Raw genomic sequence first — 15573 nt, forward strand, 5'->3', positions numbered from 1 at the left:
CCGGGAGTGCCGGTCTCCAGCAAACTCCAGCCTGGCTCCTGGCAGCTGACACACGTGGTCACTCACTGGCTCCTGCCTGCCCTCAACAACCAAGAAAACCTGAGGGGATCCTGGGCCTTGGCAGTGGCTTTTCACACCCTGTCAGGTCATCCAAGACAGGCTCAAGGTTCCGGGAGTGGTGTTTCCAACACTACTGGAGTTAGGGTCAATTCCCAGGTCGCTTCTGGGCCAGAGAGGGTGAGGCTCAGGTGCAGACAGGTGGCAACTGGCCCCGGCCTGGGAAGCATGGCGGGTCCTGGGCAGTCTGGGAAGGCAGGCCTCAGCAAGGGCAAAGCTGACCTGCGTACTGACCGTGTGCTGGGCGCTGCTCTGAGGGCACCCCCTTTCTGTTCCTGGGCTCTCGGAAACCTGGTTTCAGGTTGGCTCACCGTTGTGCGACATGCCCAGTGCCAGGCATTTCTGGAAGCGGCAGTACTGGCACTTGTTGCGGTTCTTCTTCTGGATCTTGCAGATCCGCTCACACTTCTCGTATTCCAGCTTCATGCGGATTGTTCGACGGAAGAAGCCCTGAGGGACAGGGGACAGGTGAGGAAGAGAAAAGCCACGAGGAAGGGAGAAAGGGTAAAACCCTGCCTGCTGGGTTGTGCCAGGGGGCTTGATTACGCATCGAGATGTAACAATTCCTGAATTTTGGAAGTAATGGGGGGGAAATATTATTGGAGGAGAGAGGGAGAAAGAAAGTAAACAACTCTAAAACTTTTGAAAATAACTGAAATAATATAGCATATTTATTTTAAGTGCTTCTTTGTTAGTTTGGTGACACAAAACTGTACTGTGGATAACTTGATTTATTCGTAAACGCAACCTGGTTCTGCATCTTTTCTAGGTAGTCGTTTAATAAAATAATATGTGAAATTTTGATGGCTGTGCAGTTAGGAGGAAGAAAAAAGCAAAACCAGAAAAAGAAATATAACGTTTCCTTTTTTATCAAAGAGCCCCCTTGGGCTTTGAGGCGCAGGAAACCCTGACCTTGGGAAGATGGCTCAAGCCCAAGACCCTCATCCTGTCCTACCTGTCTTCTTGTGTCAGGTCCCCAGGGGGCGCCAGCAGCCCAGAGAGCCCAGGTGAGTGACTGGGTCGGCACCAACGGTACCCAGCGGGGCAGGCCCAGCGAGGGAACCCCTCCTCTACAACAGGACCCAGAGCTAAGCCTGGAACGGGCCCAAGGGCCTGGCTGCCTCCCAGGCAGGAATTCCACAGTGGGTATGGTCAGGACCTCGCCCGGCAGCAGGGAAAGCCTTCCTGGCAGGTCAACTCACCATGTGATCACAGCCCCGATGGGCAGCCACCCCTCCACTGCCCGTACCTTGCACCCCTCGCACGCGTGAACACCGTAGTGGAAGCCTGATGCCTTGTCCCCGCACACTCGGCACTCCATGTTGAGGCTGCCACACGAGGTCCCATCGCAGCCCATCTGCAGCTGGTCCAGCAGCGAGGGTGGAGAGCAGCTCCGGGAGAGGTCTGCAGACACACAACACAGGGAGAGGTCGGCAGACACACAACACAGGGGCAGCTTTGTGTTCTGCCAGGCCTGGGGGCCTGGGGAGGTGACCAGAGCCCACAGGGCAGCCCAGGTGGCAGCGCGGGAATCACAGTCTTGGCTCAGCCACTTAAGGGCTATGTGACCTCTGGGAGTCAACCTTTCTGAGGATCAGCCTCTACATCTAGAATGTGGGGTCAATGACAGCTTCTCTGGGTGGAGGACGAAAGTGTCCAAAGCATTTCCCCCAGACCCGACACCCAGCAAGTGTTCCAGAAAGGCAGCTTACTATCTGGGCTGAGTCAGACCTGCCTGGGCTGAGCTCACTGCTGGCGGGGAGAGGGCATGCGGGGGATGGTTGTGTTTTGGGAGGAGGGGAGCAAGAGGGAAGAAACAGAGAGATTCTCTTTAGACTGTCCTTAGGAAGTGGCTCCTTGGCTTAAGAGACTCCACTGTGTGGGCCCACAGGGGATTGTGTGAAATGTGTTTTGTGGAGGCTACAGAAGCGCAGGCCTCTGCAGAGCTCAGCCCCCGCTCCAGAAATCTGATTCCTGCACGGACTCCTGAGATGCTGCAAAGGATCTTTCAAGAAGCTCAAAGGCATTCAAACGAAACTTCTTGCTAGAGCAGAAAAAGCAGAAATCTCAGTCACTATGACCGGGCGGTGGACTGAACTTCCTCGAATGTTTTCCTGTTAAATGTTCAGACGTCTGAACCCCGTGTTGAGTGTCGGCAAGGAAAGCAGTTGGCCACAGGCAACTTCAGGGTATTTGTGCCGTCAGGTGACTTAGTAAGAATGGCTGCGGGGTCTCTCCTGAATCTCTGCCCTGGACGCTCAGAAATGAGCCCTTCCCTGGGAAAGGGGGCCTGACTGGGCCCGTCTCTGCCCCCAGCCCAGTGCCCCTGTGTGATCCCACGGGCCGCCTGCCCTGCCTCTGCCAGGCTGGCCTGCCAACCTGCCGTTCTCTGCTTTCCTCCTAACGACCGAGCAACCTCCTCAGGGGCGGGGCCAAATCCCCAGGCCAGAGGAGCAGTGGCTTAGAGCAGACAGCTCCGCAGGGAGACCCAAGCCACGGCGGTCAGCCCACACTTAAGGTTTGCCAGGCCTGCCTTCCACCCTCTCTACAGTACGGTCACTGCACAAGAGCCTGACTCCCCAGACCAAAGCGTACTCCACTTCCCGACACCTTCCTCCCAGCTCTCCCGGTGTCCCCTGGGGTCCTAGGAGTGACAGCAGGAAAGCCTCCAGTCACACCCCACCCCGCCAGCAGGAAGGAGCTCGAGCACCAGACCCCCGGGCTGGGGAGGGGAGGGGTGACACAGTCCCTGCTTCCTGAAACAGCCTGGCCTGTCACAGAGCCTTAGGTCTCAACTTCAGTCACTCCAAGGGGTGTAACCGCGCCCGCCTCAGCCCACGGGCTGGGAGAGCGGGTGCCCTCGGCTCCTGCGCATGCGCTGCGGGGAGCCGGCAGCCTGTGGGGTGGGGTGGGGTGGGGTGGGGGTGGGGCCGAGCCCTTCTGGTCTTCTCCGGAGCCTTTGTGTTCACTCAGCACTGGACGCCCCGCACCAGGACATAAGGGCCTCGGGGCAGGGACTCTGTCCACCAGGGCGCTGCTGCTGGACGCGGGGCAGGCGCTCAGCGACTCTGGACTAAGTGGTCCTCAAGCTGCCTGGGCGTCCTGGCCTCAGCGCCCGGGGGCTGGAGGGGCCGCGCTGGACCCGCAGCTCCTGCCCGCGTTATCGCGGGGGCAATGGAATTCACATTACCGTCTGCTGGGAGAAAACGAGATAACATGTAAAATCGCTCTGTAGAGACCTACGCAGATGCCGGGCAGGGAGGGTTTCCGGCACTTCCTCCCCCCGATCTGTGTGCATGTTTGCTTTCTGGCACTTCTTGTAAGCGGTGTTGTTTATGTGGTTTGCACGTCTGCCTCCTCTGCTAGACTCGGCACAAATCTACTCACATTCCCTTTGGATCTCAAAAGCCACCTCCTCCACTGAGTCTGGTCCACAGTGACCTATCATCCCAGTCTGTTCCCACCTCTTGGTGGTGCCTTCCTTGTCCCCCTTGTGGCCCTGGAGGCCTGGCAGGTGTCTGGTCACTTGGTTGCTGTTGGTACGGCACATGGCAATGCCACCCTACCTTTTCATTCCACAGACATTTGATGAGCACCTGCTGTGTGCAGAGCGAGAGTCAGACCCTGCCCTCAACCAGCTGAGGTAAGAACACTAGGACACAAGGTAGCGAGTGGCAAGGCCAGTGGCAGGGCAGGCAGAGTGGTGCAGGACTGGACGTGAGGTGGTCAGGGAAGGTGACTACTCCCCTCTCTGGGCTCAAAGGTCAGGGCTTCGATGACCCCCAAGTTGGCTTCCAGGTGCTCAGAAGCAGCCCGCCTAGGGGGTGAGAATGGCCTCAGGAGCCACACAGCCTGAGATCAGGTCGGGGGTCCGAGGCTCACAACCCAGCTCTGCCCTCTGGGCCTGTCTCCTCCTCTGCAAACGGAGGTGACAGGAACATGTGTCTCAGAGTCACCGTGAGGAGCAGAGGAGTTAACAGAGAAAGTTCCTGGACCTTGGAAGTGCTGTGGAAATATCAGCTTAAGTTAGGATGAGGCTTATTAGTATCAGAAAGCTGCAGTTCTGCAGCTCCCAAGCATGTGCCCACACAGGCAGGGGCCGTTCCTCTTCCTTCCTCTGGCTGCTTGTTCTTCTTCCCCATGGCTTCACAGAAACCCAAGGTGGGGGAGGAGGGTCCTCTGCTTATGAGGCCCGGAGAGCCCCGAACAAGACCTAGCCTCCTCTCACTTCTGGCCTGCCGCTGCCCCTGCTCACCCTGAAAGAAGCCAAAGTGCCCAAGCCCCATGGACCACAGAGGCAGCCAGAGCTCTGGACTGTAGGGAGAGGCCCAGGGTGAGTGTCCCAGGGGGGCCCCAGTCAGGAAGAGTGGCAAACTGGACTCGGGGGGGGAAAGAGACCCAGGGCAGCGTGGGGGCCCTGGCTGTGTCCTGCCCCCCAGGTAGTGGACGGGCATAGGTAGTCTGGGAAGCCTGGGGCGGAAGGGTGATGGGACAAGGGCCCCCCACCCCACCCCTGCCTATTTGAGGGGAATAAGAGAACTCGAATAACTGACACACGAGGTAGAAAGAGGCAGGGGAGATGAGGGGCTGGGGCGGGTGGAGTGTATGTATCCTACAGGGGTAGGTTTTGTTGTGGGGTACATGTGTATTGGGGTATCCCATCACTTCGTGGTGAGTTTTCCAAAGATAAAGGTTCTCTTTCTTCCTTGTTGACCACCTGGCTTAAGACTTTATTCTCCAATCACCATCACATCCTACCTAAAAGTAATGATGGCAGAATGTTCCCCATTCAAGGGACCAGCTTCTGAAGGTCCCCCCACCCCATGACCTCTTAGCAGGAGACTGGGCTTCCGAGGGGCCCTCCCTCCCACTGGGAGCCCCTGCCTCAGGGATCCTCTGCCTCAGGGACCCCCAGGCATGCTGGATGGAAGACACCCTGGGCTCGCCCTCTGAGGGCTGTCTGCCTGCAAAGCCACTCTCCTGGGCCAGCCCAGGGCAGTCCTCTCACCTGGCCTCCTCCTCTGCTCTCAGGAGATGCCCTTGCTCACCTGATGGCCATCATCTGGGCCCTGAGCCCCACCTCTGAATTTCTGCCCCAGCCACACCCTGCCTGCCTGGCCTCCCAAACCCCTCCTGAGGGCCTGCCTCTACCAGTCCTGGGAGGGAAGGGGAAAGAACCAGCGTTTATCAGGCCCCTACTAAGTGCCGAACGTGTTAGTGTCTTTATGCTCATTAGTATCATTTCAAGTCATCTTGGAAGACAGTAACTGCCACCATTTAAAGGTGAGGAAACTGAGGCTTGGGAAGTTATGGAATCTGTCCGAGATTACCTGTCCAATACATGGTGGGACTGGGATTTGACCCTAAATCTGAGTCCCTGCAAGGGCTGTGTGTTTGAAGCAATAACACCTCTTTTTTAGTGCATGCCTACTGTGTTCCAGGCCCTCTACTGGACACTTTACACCATTAGCCTCACGTGACCCACAAAACAACCCTTCAGGCAGGTCTTCTTAACGCCTGTTTCATAGGTGAGGAAACAGGCTCAGAAGGCTAAGTGACACGCTGACAGTGGCTCTGATGGCTAATTTTATGTCAGCTTGGCCAGGCCAAGTACCCATGGAATCCAACTTTTGGTCAAACACTAGTCTACCTGTTACTGTGAAGGGATTTTTTAGGTGTGATTGACATTTAAATCATGAGTCTCCACAATGTGAGCAGGCCCCAGCCAGTCAGTTGAAGGCCTGAAGAAAATAGGACCAAGGCCTCCCCAAGGAAGAAGGAATTCTGCCTCCAGGCTGCCTCAGACTTGAGCTACATTATCAACAACCCCAGGTCTCCAGCCTGCTGGCCTGCCTGCAGAATTTCGAGTTGCCAACCCTCACAATTGCATGAGCCAATTCCTTAAAATAAACCTCTCTCTCTGCACACACACACACACACACACACACACACACACACCTCCTCATTTCTGTTTCTCTAGAGAACGCTGACTAACACAGTGGCAGCGTAAGAACTATCACCCAGAACCATCCAACCCCTGGGGCTGAGCTCTTACCCACTGCACTCTGTGACTTTCCGTATATGTGTGTACGTGTGTTCATTACTACTGATCAACAGTTCGTGATTATGATAAACGATGAGACGCGTCACTGCCAAGGATAACACTATGCCATTATTCAAATGTTTGGACTCAGCATAAGCACTACCCCTGTCACGCAGAGAGGGAAGTATCAGTTGCACCATCTCTGATTACAGGTTCAGCAAACAGACGCTATTGACCTTATTCACATCATTAGTGTAGTCGAGAGTTCTCCTGTATATCTAGTCTCCATCACTGGAGATAGGTTGTCATAGCTGTGAGGGTGGCCCAGAGGGAACAGCCCTGTCTGTTTACTTTGCTGGCAGAGCCCCAAAGGCAAACAGCTTCTGAAGTCAGGGCCAATTCTGTAGGACTCTGGGGCTGGGTTACCAAACAGCCTCCTTACTTCTGTTGGCCTGGACTGTGGGCTCCTCAGGGCAGGCACTCAGCCTTGCCCTTCACTGGATGGCCGACCCCTGCTGGACACCCACCAAGCACTTGCTGACTGAGAGGAGGCACCAAGGCCAAGAAGAAGGACACTTTATCTTCCTCAGCCCTGTGCTGAGACCCCTGACTTCTTTCTTGGGTGTGACTGGGACCTTCATCACTGAAGCAAGAGAGGAAGAGGGTGGGAGTGGGAGGTGAACGCTGGCTCAGCTGCCCCTGCCCAGCCGGGGGACCCGGGCACGCGAGCTTCCTCTTTGCTGAGCGCTAACGATGAGGCCTGTCCTGCCCGCCTCCTGGGTTGGGGGAGGGGCTTGGCAGGTGCTGAGCTTGGTACAGAGATGCACTGGGTCAGCGCAGAACCTCTGGAGGGTCAGAAGGAAAGCAAACTGTGCAGCCTTCCTGCTGTTTCAGGGCTTGAGACTGTGCCTCATCCTAATGGGTCCCTGAGGGGACTCCAGAGGCCAAAGTCATAGACTCACGGGGTGGGGCAGGGAGCCAGCACGTGCTGACTAGCGCCTGTGGCGTGTCATATGCCACCACTGACTCCTCACCCAGCCGGCCCCTGAGATGGGCAGGATGCAGCTTCTTTTTGGGGCTTCACCACGCAGCTTGCGGGATCTTCCCCGACCAGGGATTGAACCTGGGCCACCCCAGTGAAAGCCCGGAATCCTAAAGACTAGACCACCAGGGAACTCCCAGGATGCAGCCTTAAAAGGCAAAGAGCCTGAGATTGGAGAGGTAAGGGCACTGGCAAGGACCACAGCCCACAGGGGCAGATATGGGATTCTAGCCCTGGGTTGTGTGATCCCCAACACAAGAAGCTCTATCTCCAGGGCCCCTCACCTGCTGGCTTTTTTTTTTTTTTTTTAAGAAAACAACAACAACTAATTTTACCCTTTTAAAGAAAGTAATGCATTTGCTTTTTAAGTTATGAGAATACTGCAGGCTTGGTGAGAAAAACACATAAGGGCACACAGGTAGCATCTGACAGATCCCCTCCACCCACAATCCTACTCCTCAGAGTAGCCCCACTAGCTATTTGAGTGTCCTCTTCCAGCGCCTTCTAAGATTTGAGTGTCCCCTTCCAGCGCCTTCTAAGATTTGAGTGTCCCCTTCCAGCGCCTTCTAAGATTTGAGTGTCCCCTTCCAGCGCCTTCTAAGATTTGAGTGTCCCCTTCCAGCGCCTTCTAAGATTTGAGTGTCCCCTTCCAGCGCCTTCTAAGATTTGAGTGTCCCCTTCCAGCGCCTTCTAAGATTTGAGTGTCCCCTTCCAGCGCCTTCTAAGATTTGAGTGTCCTCTTCCAGCGCCTTCTAAGATTTGAGTGTCCTCTTCCAGCGCCTTCTAAGATTTGAGTGTCCTCTTCCAGCGCCTTCTAAGATATATAAGGATTTTTTTTTTTTAAGAAGATGTTGGGGGTAGGAGTTTATTAATTAATTAATTAATTTTTGCTGTGTTGGGTCTTCGTTTCTGTGCAAGGGCTTTCTCTAGTTGCGGTGAGCGGGGGCCACTCTTCATCGCAGTGCGCGGGCCTCTCATTATCGCGGCCTCTCTTGTTGCGGAGCATAGGCTCCAGATGCGCAGGCTCAATAGTTGTGGCTCACAGGCCCAGTTGCTCCGTGGCATGTGGGATCCTCCCAGACTAGGGCTCAAACCCGTGTCCCCTGCATTAGCAGGCAGACTCTCAACCACTGCGCCACCAGGGAAGCCCTATAAGGATTTTTAAACAATGGGATCCCCAAGTTGTCAGGAACTTACTTCCCTGTCAGTATACACAGACCTAATGACTGCAGAGCATCCCACCGTATGGCTCTACCACAGTTTATATAACCAATTCCCCACACATGGACACTTTCTAATTTTCTGCTATTATGAGCAGTGCTCCTATAGATAAGTGTGGAAATCTCTGTGCACGCTGAGCGAGTATTTACACTGGATACATTCCTAAAAGAGGAACTGCAGGGCCAAAGGAATGCACGCTAAGTAGTAATGGCCTGCACTGCCCAGCTGCCCCTTCCACCCTCAGGGACTACTGGAGGGCCACGTCCTCACCCTCTGGCCAACCCAGGCCCCGCTGCCGATCTGACAGGCTAAACGACATCTCATCTGAAGATTCCTTCCCCGACTATTGAGTAGGCTGAAAAATGTCTCATGTTTTCTGGCCATTTGTATTTGTCCTACCGTGAATTACCTGCTTCTGTTTTTCTGGTGGGGGGCTTGCTTTGTAGAATTTTATATACTATGGCTTTCACCTAATGATTAGGTTAAACAGCCCCCTCCATTTCAATTACTGAACAAGTAAGTCTTTCTACCGCCAATTCATCCATTTATTGATAAACGGAATCTATTAAACACAACATCATACACAGCACTGTGAGACTGGCTGGGTAAATTCTGCCCCAGACGTCTCCCCACGTGCTCTAAACCCCACCAGTACAGCTCCCCGAGATGCCATCACCATGCCCGCCTCGCCCGCTTCGCACAAGCTAGCACGCTCTGGTCTGCGTGCAAACAGCCTATCATTTGGGGATATGGTCCCCACAGCGTGTGTAGGAAACCCAGGACAGGACACCACACTGCAGGTACTTCTACGTGCCTGGGCCAGCCATGGGGGCAGTGTGGGCTAGGGTAGGCAGTGAGGCCACCAACCCCAGGGCCCTCTCTTCCTCTTCCACTCTCCCTTGGTGTCCTCAGTGACAACTCTTGCTCATTCTTAGCTCCCACTGTCTCCTCTCTGCCTCCTAAGCCTCCCCGCTTGTCTCAAGTTCAGGACAGTGTGTGCAGGTCCTGTGTGCGGGTCAGCCATTCATTCCTCTCTCCTGAGAAAGGTTGGGTCTGCAAAGCCATCAGCCAACCAACAGGGAGCAGGTTACCCTGGGGGATAGGGGATACCTTCTCTCAAGCCCTGAAATCACACTGGGCCTACTTTGGTTGTTCCAGGGTGTCTGGTGGGATCAGAGGCACTGGATGATGGCTCTCCCCTCACCCTACCCCTCCGTGTGCCCCGAAGAGGAAGAACCTCTGCAAAATCCCGGGACTTTGCTTTGTAGGTTCATAGCAGCAAGCAAGGCCCAAGGATTCAGGCCTCTCTTAGGTGCAGGCTCAAGCAGGAGCCTGTCCCACCCCAAGAGTCCCCACCCTGACTTAACTCCTGACACCACCTGCCTCCTTCTCCCCATGCAGACACAGGGAGCCAGAGAGCATCTTTGTGGGGCAGGCCTGCTCGTCTGCTCTGAATCACCACTTGTGGTCAGGATTCCCTTCAGCTGAAGCCAGCAGCAAAATCAGGATGCCCCTCCCAGCAGCGCATCCTCTAATGACGCTGAGTACCCTCTGAGGGAAGGGAGCAACGACCAGCTGAATGTGCTGGGACTCGGGTGCAGGGAGCAGGGAAGGGGCGGCAGCAGCAGCAGGGAGAGCCAGGGGCTGAGGGGGGGTGCAGCGTCTGGGTGCCCTTGAAGGTGGACATAGCGTGATGACGATGACGATGAAGATGAGGGCACCACAGTACAAAGCACCAGAGGAAAACGTCTACACTGCTGCTGGCAGTAGATAAAGGGGAACCAACAAGTTAGACAAGAGAAGCTAAAATCTGTCTGGCTACACAAAAGTATTACTAATTCCAGTCACTGTCACTAAGTGCTTAGCATGTGCCTAATTACAACGCACCTTGATGATGTGTAATTAGTACCAGGTTGAGTTGTGTGTTCTGACTGATCCTAACAATCACAGGTACAGATGATCTTTCTGGCATGTTGTTGATGCACATTTGTCCCAGATCCCTTGTGGTAGGAGAGGTGGAGTAATAATGATGACAACGTGCATTACACAGGCTAACTCATTCCATTCTCACAAAAGCCTGTGTGCACGTCCCCTATAATCCCTGTCTGTTTTACAGGAAGAAGGGGTGCAACTTGCCCAAGATTCTGCAGTTGATGAGCAACAGAGCAGGGGTGTGACCCTGGGCTGTCTGGCTCCAGTCCTTAACCACCCTGCTGCCCTGCACCCCATGATGATGCTGTTAGCAGAGGGCCAGGCTCCCTGTCCCCCAAACCCCATCTGTGCCCCCTCTGCCCCATGTCCCCTGCCTGCTCCCCCTTACCTGTATAGCTGCTGGAAGGAAGTGAGTGCCCTGGTCCCCCATTGAGTTCTGGGGCTCCTTCTGCCCTTGCCACTTCCTTTTTCTCCTCCTCTTCCCGGACCTCAGGGGCTTCCTCCGGTGGCTGCTCCATGGCTGATTTCCCCTCGGCACCACACCTGCAGGCCCGGTCATAGCTCTGGCATCTTCTGGGTCTGAACACAGATGGACCTCTACAGGGCAGTTCCTGTCAGCCTGGGCAAAGGAGAAGACAGGGAGAGGTTGGGGAGGCAGGGTAGAGGACGAGAGGGTGACTGAGTGGGGCAGGATCGAGGGCCGCCATCTGGGGGGACTGGAGGGGCACTTCTGCCGCTCCTGCCCCCGCAGAGCAGGAGCGACTCATCCCTGCAGTGTGAACCTCTAATCCTGCCATCACAGGTCACTGCCCCTCCACCCTTTGCCCACCTGGCTCTTGTGGCAGGTTTGTGGGGTTCAGAGCAGCTTCCGTTAGCCAGACGGGGTGATACACCCCTGTGCCACCTTTCCCCGCATCCTGCTCTTTGAGCCTCCTGAACCTACAGGAGCCACATGAGAATGACTTGAGGGGCTTTTTCAAATTTTCCAGTCCTCTTGGAGATCCTGATATGCATCAGACCTCCAACCCCCATCCTGTCCCACCAGCACCCAGGCCCAAGGATCATCCCTCTCCTAGGCCACCTTTCTTCAAGGGAGTTGAACCTACCCTTCCTGTGTTTGGGTGTGGGAAAAAGGCACGAGCCCCTGCCACGCTAGGCTCACAGCTGACAGCAGACCTGCAACCAGACGCTCAATGCAGAGCCGTCAGGCAAGGGGCGATGCCCTCTGTCCTGGAGTCTGGGTTACTGGGTGGTGACCCCCATGTCTACATCACCCAGGAGGGGGCAGTTCCAACCCTCAGCAAGTAAAATACTGTCCACAGATGCCGCAGTCAGAGAGGGTAAGGCTACGGGTGCTGTGGGAGAGAGTCCACCCGGCAGGGAACACCTCTCAAGAATACGGCCTGAGAAAAGACACTGAGGCAGCACAGTGAGGAGTGGTGAGGGACCCTGTTGGCTGAGGCATGGGGTGCTGTAGGAGAGAGGATTTGAAGGGTGGGCTGGGAAGGTGGGTTTTATGCAGGCGTGAGCACTTCAAATGCCCTGGCGTAGGGAGTATGTGTAACTAGACCCAGTCCTGTGGTGCTGCAGGCCTGGAAGATTAACAGCAGAAAAGACCTGCTTTAGGAAAATTCAAGCATCTGTGGGACCTTATCTTGGATGTTCCACAGGCAGCTCAAACTCAACCTATCCAAACAGGAGCCACCATCTGGCCCTAAGCCCGCCCTTCTCTTCCTCTGGTAATCTCTATTTTAGTGACCCAAATGCCCAACTACCCATCTATCAAAGCCAGAAGGTGGGAATCATTTGACACTCCACACCCTCTCTCTTCCTCCTCTAGGCCTGCACACTTGGCTATACTGGAATCACTGGGGAGTTTTTGTTTTTTTTCTCTTTTTTGGAGGTTTGAACTTGAGTAGGACATTTATAAAAACCTAGACAGGGGCAGTGTCCTCCCCAGCCCAGGTGCCACTAGGCACAGCACAAGAGACTACAAACGCAGCAGGGGAAGGTGGACACTCAGGGTGTGGGAGTGCAGGCACCCCCACTTCTGGCTCAGGGATTTGGGGAGTAAACAAAACCTACTTGGAGAAGAATTGGGGAAGAAAACCAGCAATTGCCTTCTGTACGGGTGGGGACAGGGAAGGAGGCAGGGACAGGGGCAGGAGCATTTCACATCACTAACCTAACTTGGGAAACTGCAAGGGACCATCTTCAACTGGCCTTAAGAGGAAGACCAGATGGATGATGGGAGAATCCACAGGAGGGAGAGGAGGAGAGGGAACGTGGCTAGGGGGCAACAGCCCCTTCCCTTCTGGGCACAGGAAGGCAGCCAGGGCACCAGGTCCAGGCAGTGACCTCACGAGGACAGCACAGTTTTTGCAGCTTAGAGATCACCCACCTGCCCCCACCCAGCTACTCATTCTGTTTGCTCGCTAGTGTAGGGCCACTCTCCGGCCCCGAGGGAGTGGATGGCTCTGCGGCCTGGGGCCCTGCCTCTTCTGTGTCTCCTCCCTTGGAGGCAGCGCTAGCCTCTGCCCCTTTGGCCTGGGGCTCCTGGCTCTCAGGCGTGGCAGCAGCCTTCCCTTCCAGGGCAGTGCCTTCCTCGCTGCAGGCAACGATCTCCACTGGGGAGTTTTTAAATATATGGATGCCTGGGCTCATCCTCAGGGATTCTCATTTGATTGGTTTGGGAAGCAGCTTGGGCATCAGGATTTTTAAAATTAATATTATTTATTTATTTATTTATTTTGCTGCATCGGGACTTAGTTGTGGCACATGGGATCTTTTGTTGTGGCATGTGGGCTTCTCTCTAGTTGTGGCACGCAGGCTCAGTAGTTGCGGCACGTGGGCTCTAGAGTGTGCAGGCTTAGTTGCTCCGCAGCATGTGGGATCTTAGTTCCCCGACCAGAGATCGAACCCGTGTCCCCTGAATTGGAAGGAGGATTCCTAACCACTGGACCACCAGGGAAGTCCTGGGCATCAGGATTTTTATTTTTAATTCCCCTGGTGACTGTAACGCGCAGCTAAGCTTGAGAACCACTGTGCCACAGCAAAGCAACCTCCAGCAGATGGTAAATCGTTCCCTCTTAATCATTCCTTTCCACAAGGCCTTCATTTTCCCTTGTTTGGATTGACACAATGACCTATTAACTGGTCTCCTAAAGGCGGTTTGGAAATTCAGTGCTAGGGTCTAAGAGCTGGGGAGTTGGGGATCTGGAGATTTGTCGGGGGCAGGGGGGGAATCTTCACTGACGTGACAGGAGCAAGAAGGAATTCATTTCACCAAAGGAAAGTGACACGTCAAGGGAGGACAGAGGAAGAGGCACCAGAGCAGACAGTGAGGCAGTGGCCAGAGACAGGAGAGACTTGGGACAGCCGGGTGTCTCAGAGACAAGGGAAGGGCTGTTTTTTGGGGGGAGTGGGCGGTCAACCATCTCAAATGCTGCAGAGTTCAAGGGTGATAAACTGACACATGGCCAATGAATCCGGTGACTGTGAGGTCATCTTTGACCTTGTTATACAAATTTCAACCAAGTGGTTGGGATGGAAACCTGAGCTCTGAAGAATAAGTGGCAGCTAGTAAGCTGGGACAATGAATAGAGGCTAATTTTTTAATGAATATGTCACGGAAAGAAATGTACAAGAGGATGTAGCTTGAAAAAGTAGCAAAGCCAGGAAAAGTTTTTTTGGAATAGAGGAGGCTCAAGTAAGCAGTTAGCTAGAGGAGAGGTCTTCAGAGAAAGACAGTCTGAAGATTCAAGGGGGAAGCTGGGGCAGGATGACTGATGGAAGAGGAATAATTCAAGGGCACAGGATGAGGAAAATACAAAGTATCGCAACAGTGTGTATGGGGGGGGTAGTGGCGGTGTGCTAAAGCTCATAGGGAATGACTTCACTCTTGTTCGTTAACTTAAGTAGGAGGAATGGTGGTCTACTGAGAGTAAAAGATGGGACTTGAAGAAAGCAAAGAGGCTGAGTGGAGGTACTCTGGCAAACATGATAAGGAATTAGCTGAAGAGAAATAAAAAGAATTATATAGTAGGGCTATGGTAATTAAAATAGTGTGGTACTGGCACATGAATAGATAATCATTGAAAGAGAATACACAAAGTCCATAAACAGATACAAATGCATATGGGACTTTAATGTTATAAAAATGGCACTCTAAACCAAAAAGAAAAGATGGATTCTTCAATAAATAGTATTGGGACAAGTGAATAACCATCTGGATCCCTACCTTACATCTTATACCAAGACAAGGTCCAAATAAATCAAAGGTTTTAAAGTTAAAACAAAAATACATGAATTATAAAAAGGGTTGAAAAGCTAAGTGGGAGAAGAGCTAAGGTGGATACTAAGCCCATAAAGCTTAATGGGTAAAAAAATTAATAAATTTGATTTCATAAAAATACAAACTTACTACAAGGTGAAAAAACCATCATAAGAGAAAAAAAAAAAAAACCCAGATAATAGACTGGGAAAAGTATTTGCAACTCGTCAGACAAAGGGCTAATTGCCCTAAAATAGTTCCTACAAACTATTAAGTAAAAGACCAGCAATCCAATAGAAAAACAGGCCCAGGATACAAAAAATATACACAGAAAAGGTATATACACTTAGTTCTTAAACATATGAAAAAACGCTCAACATCACTCATAAAAGAGAAATGCAAATTAAAACAACACTGAAATATACTTTTTACAATCAGATTAAAACAGATGCTAACACTCATGGGGCTTCCCTGGTGGCGCAGTGGTTAAGAATCTGCCTGCCAATGCAAGGGACACGGGTTCGAGCCCTGGCCCGGGAAGATCCCACATGCCGCGGAGCAACTAAGCCCGTGTGCCACAACTACTGAGCCTGAGCTCTAGAGCCCGTAAGCCACAACTACTGAAGCCTGTGTTCCACAACTACTGAAGTCTGTGCACCTAGAGCCCATGCTCCGCAACAAGAGAAGCCATGACAATAAGAAGCCTGCGCACCGCAAGGAATAGTAGCCCCCGCTCACCGCAACTAGAGAAAGCCCACACGCAGCAACAAAGACCCAACACAGCCAAAAATAAATAAATAATTTATTAAAAAAAAAAAAACCCAAACAGATGCTAACACTCTGTGGCTAAGCATGTGGGGAAACATCATCTCACATGTCCCTGTGGAAAGGTAAATTAGCACAACCTCTAAAGAGGGTAATTTGGCTACATCTATCTAAATTACA

General features: G+C 53.2%; 1 protein-coding gene across 9 annotated transcripts in view; it reads right to left on the minus strand.

Annotated features, from left to right (window-relative positions):
• PPARD (peroxisome proliferator activated receptor delta) overlaps window positions 1-15573 on the minus strand; it is a 76975-nt gene that overhangs the window by 3741 nt on the left and 57661 nt on the right. For all 9 annotated transcript variants that reach the window (XM_022581684.3, XM_022581687.3, XM_022581689.3 and 6 more), the window contains 3 exons: window positions 10744-10974; window positions 1367-1521; window positions 429-567 (listed from right to left, as the gene is read on the minus strand). In XM_022581684.3, the coding sequence (XP_022437392.1) occupies window positions 429-567; window positions 1367-1521; window positions 10744-10873 (424 nt within the window). In that variant the 5' untranslated portion in view covers window positions 10874-10974. The remainder of the gene's footprint in view (window positions 1-428; window positions 568-1366; window positions 1522-10743; window positions 10975-15573) is intronic.

This window comes from Delphinapterus leucas, chromosome 10 (genome assembly GCF_059928025.1).
Source record: "Delphinapterus leucas isolate spDelLeu-1000000601 "Yukka" chromosome 10, BTC_Dleu_Yukka2, whole genome shotgun sequence".
Classification (NCBI taxonomy): domain Eukaryota; kingdom Metazoa; phylum Chordata; class Mammalia; order Artiodactyla; family Monodontidae; genus Delphinapterus; species Delphinapterus leucas.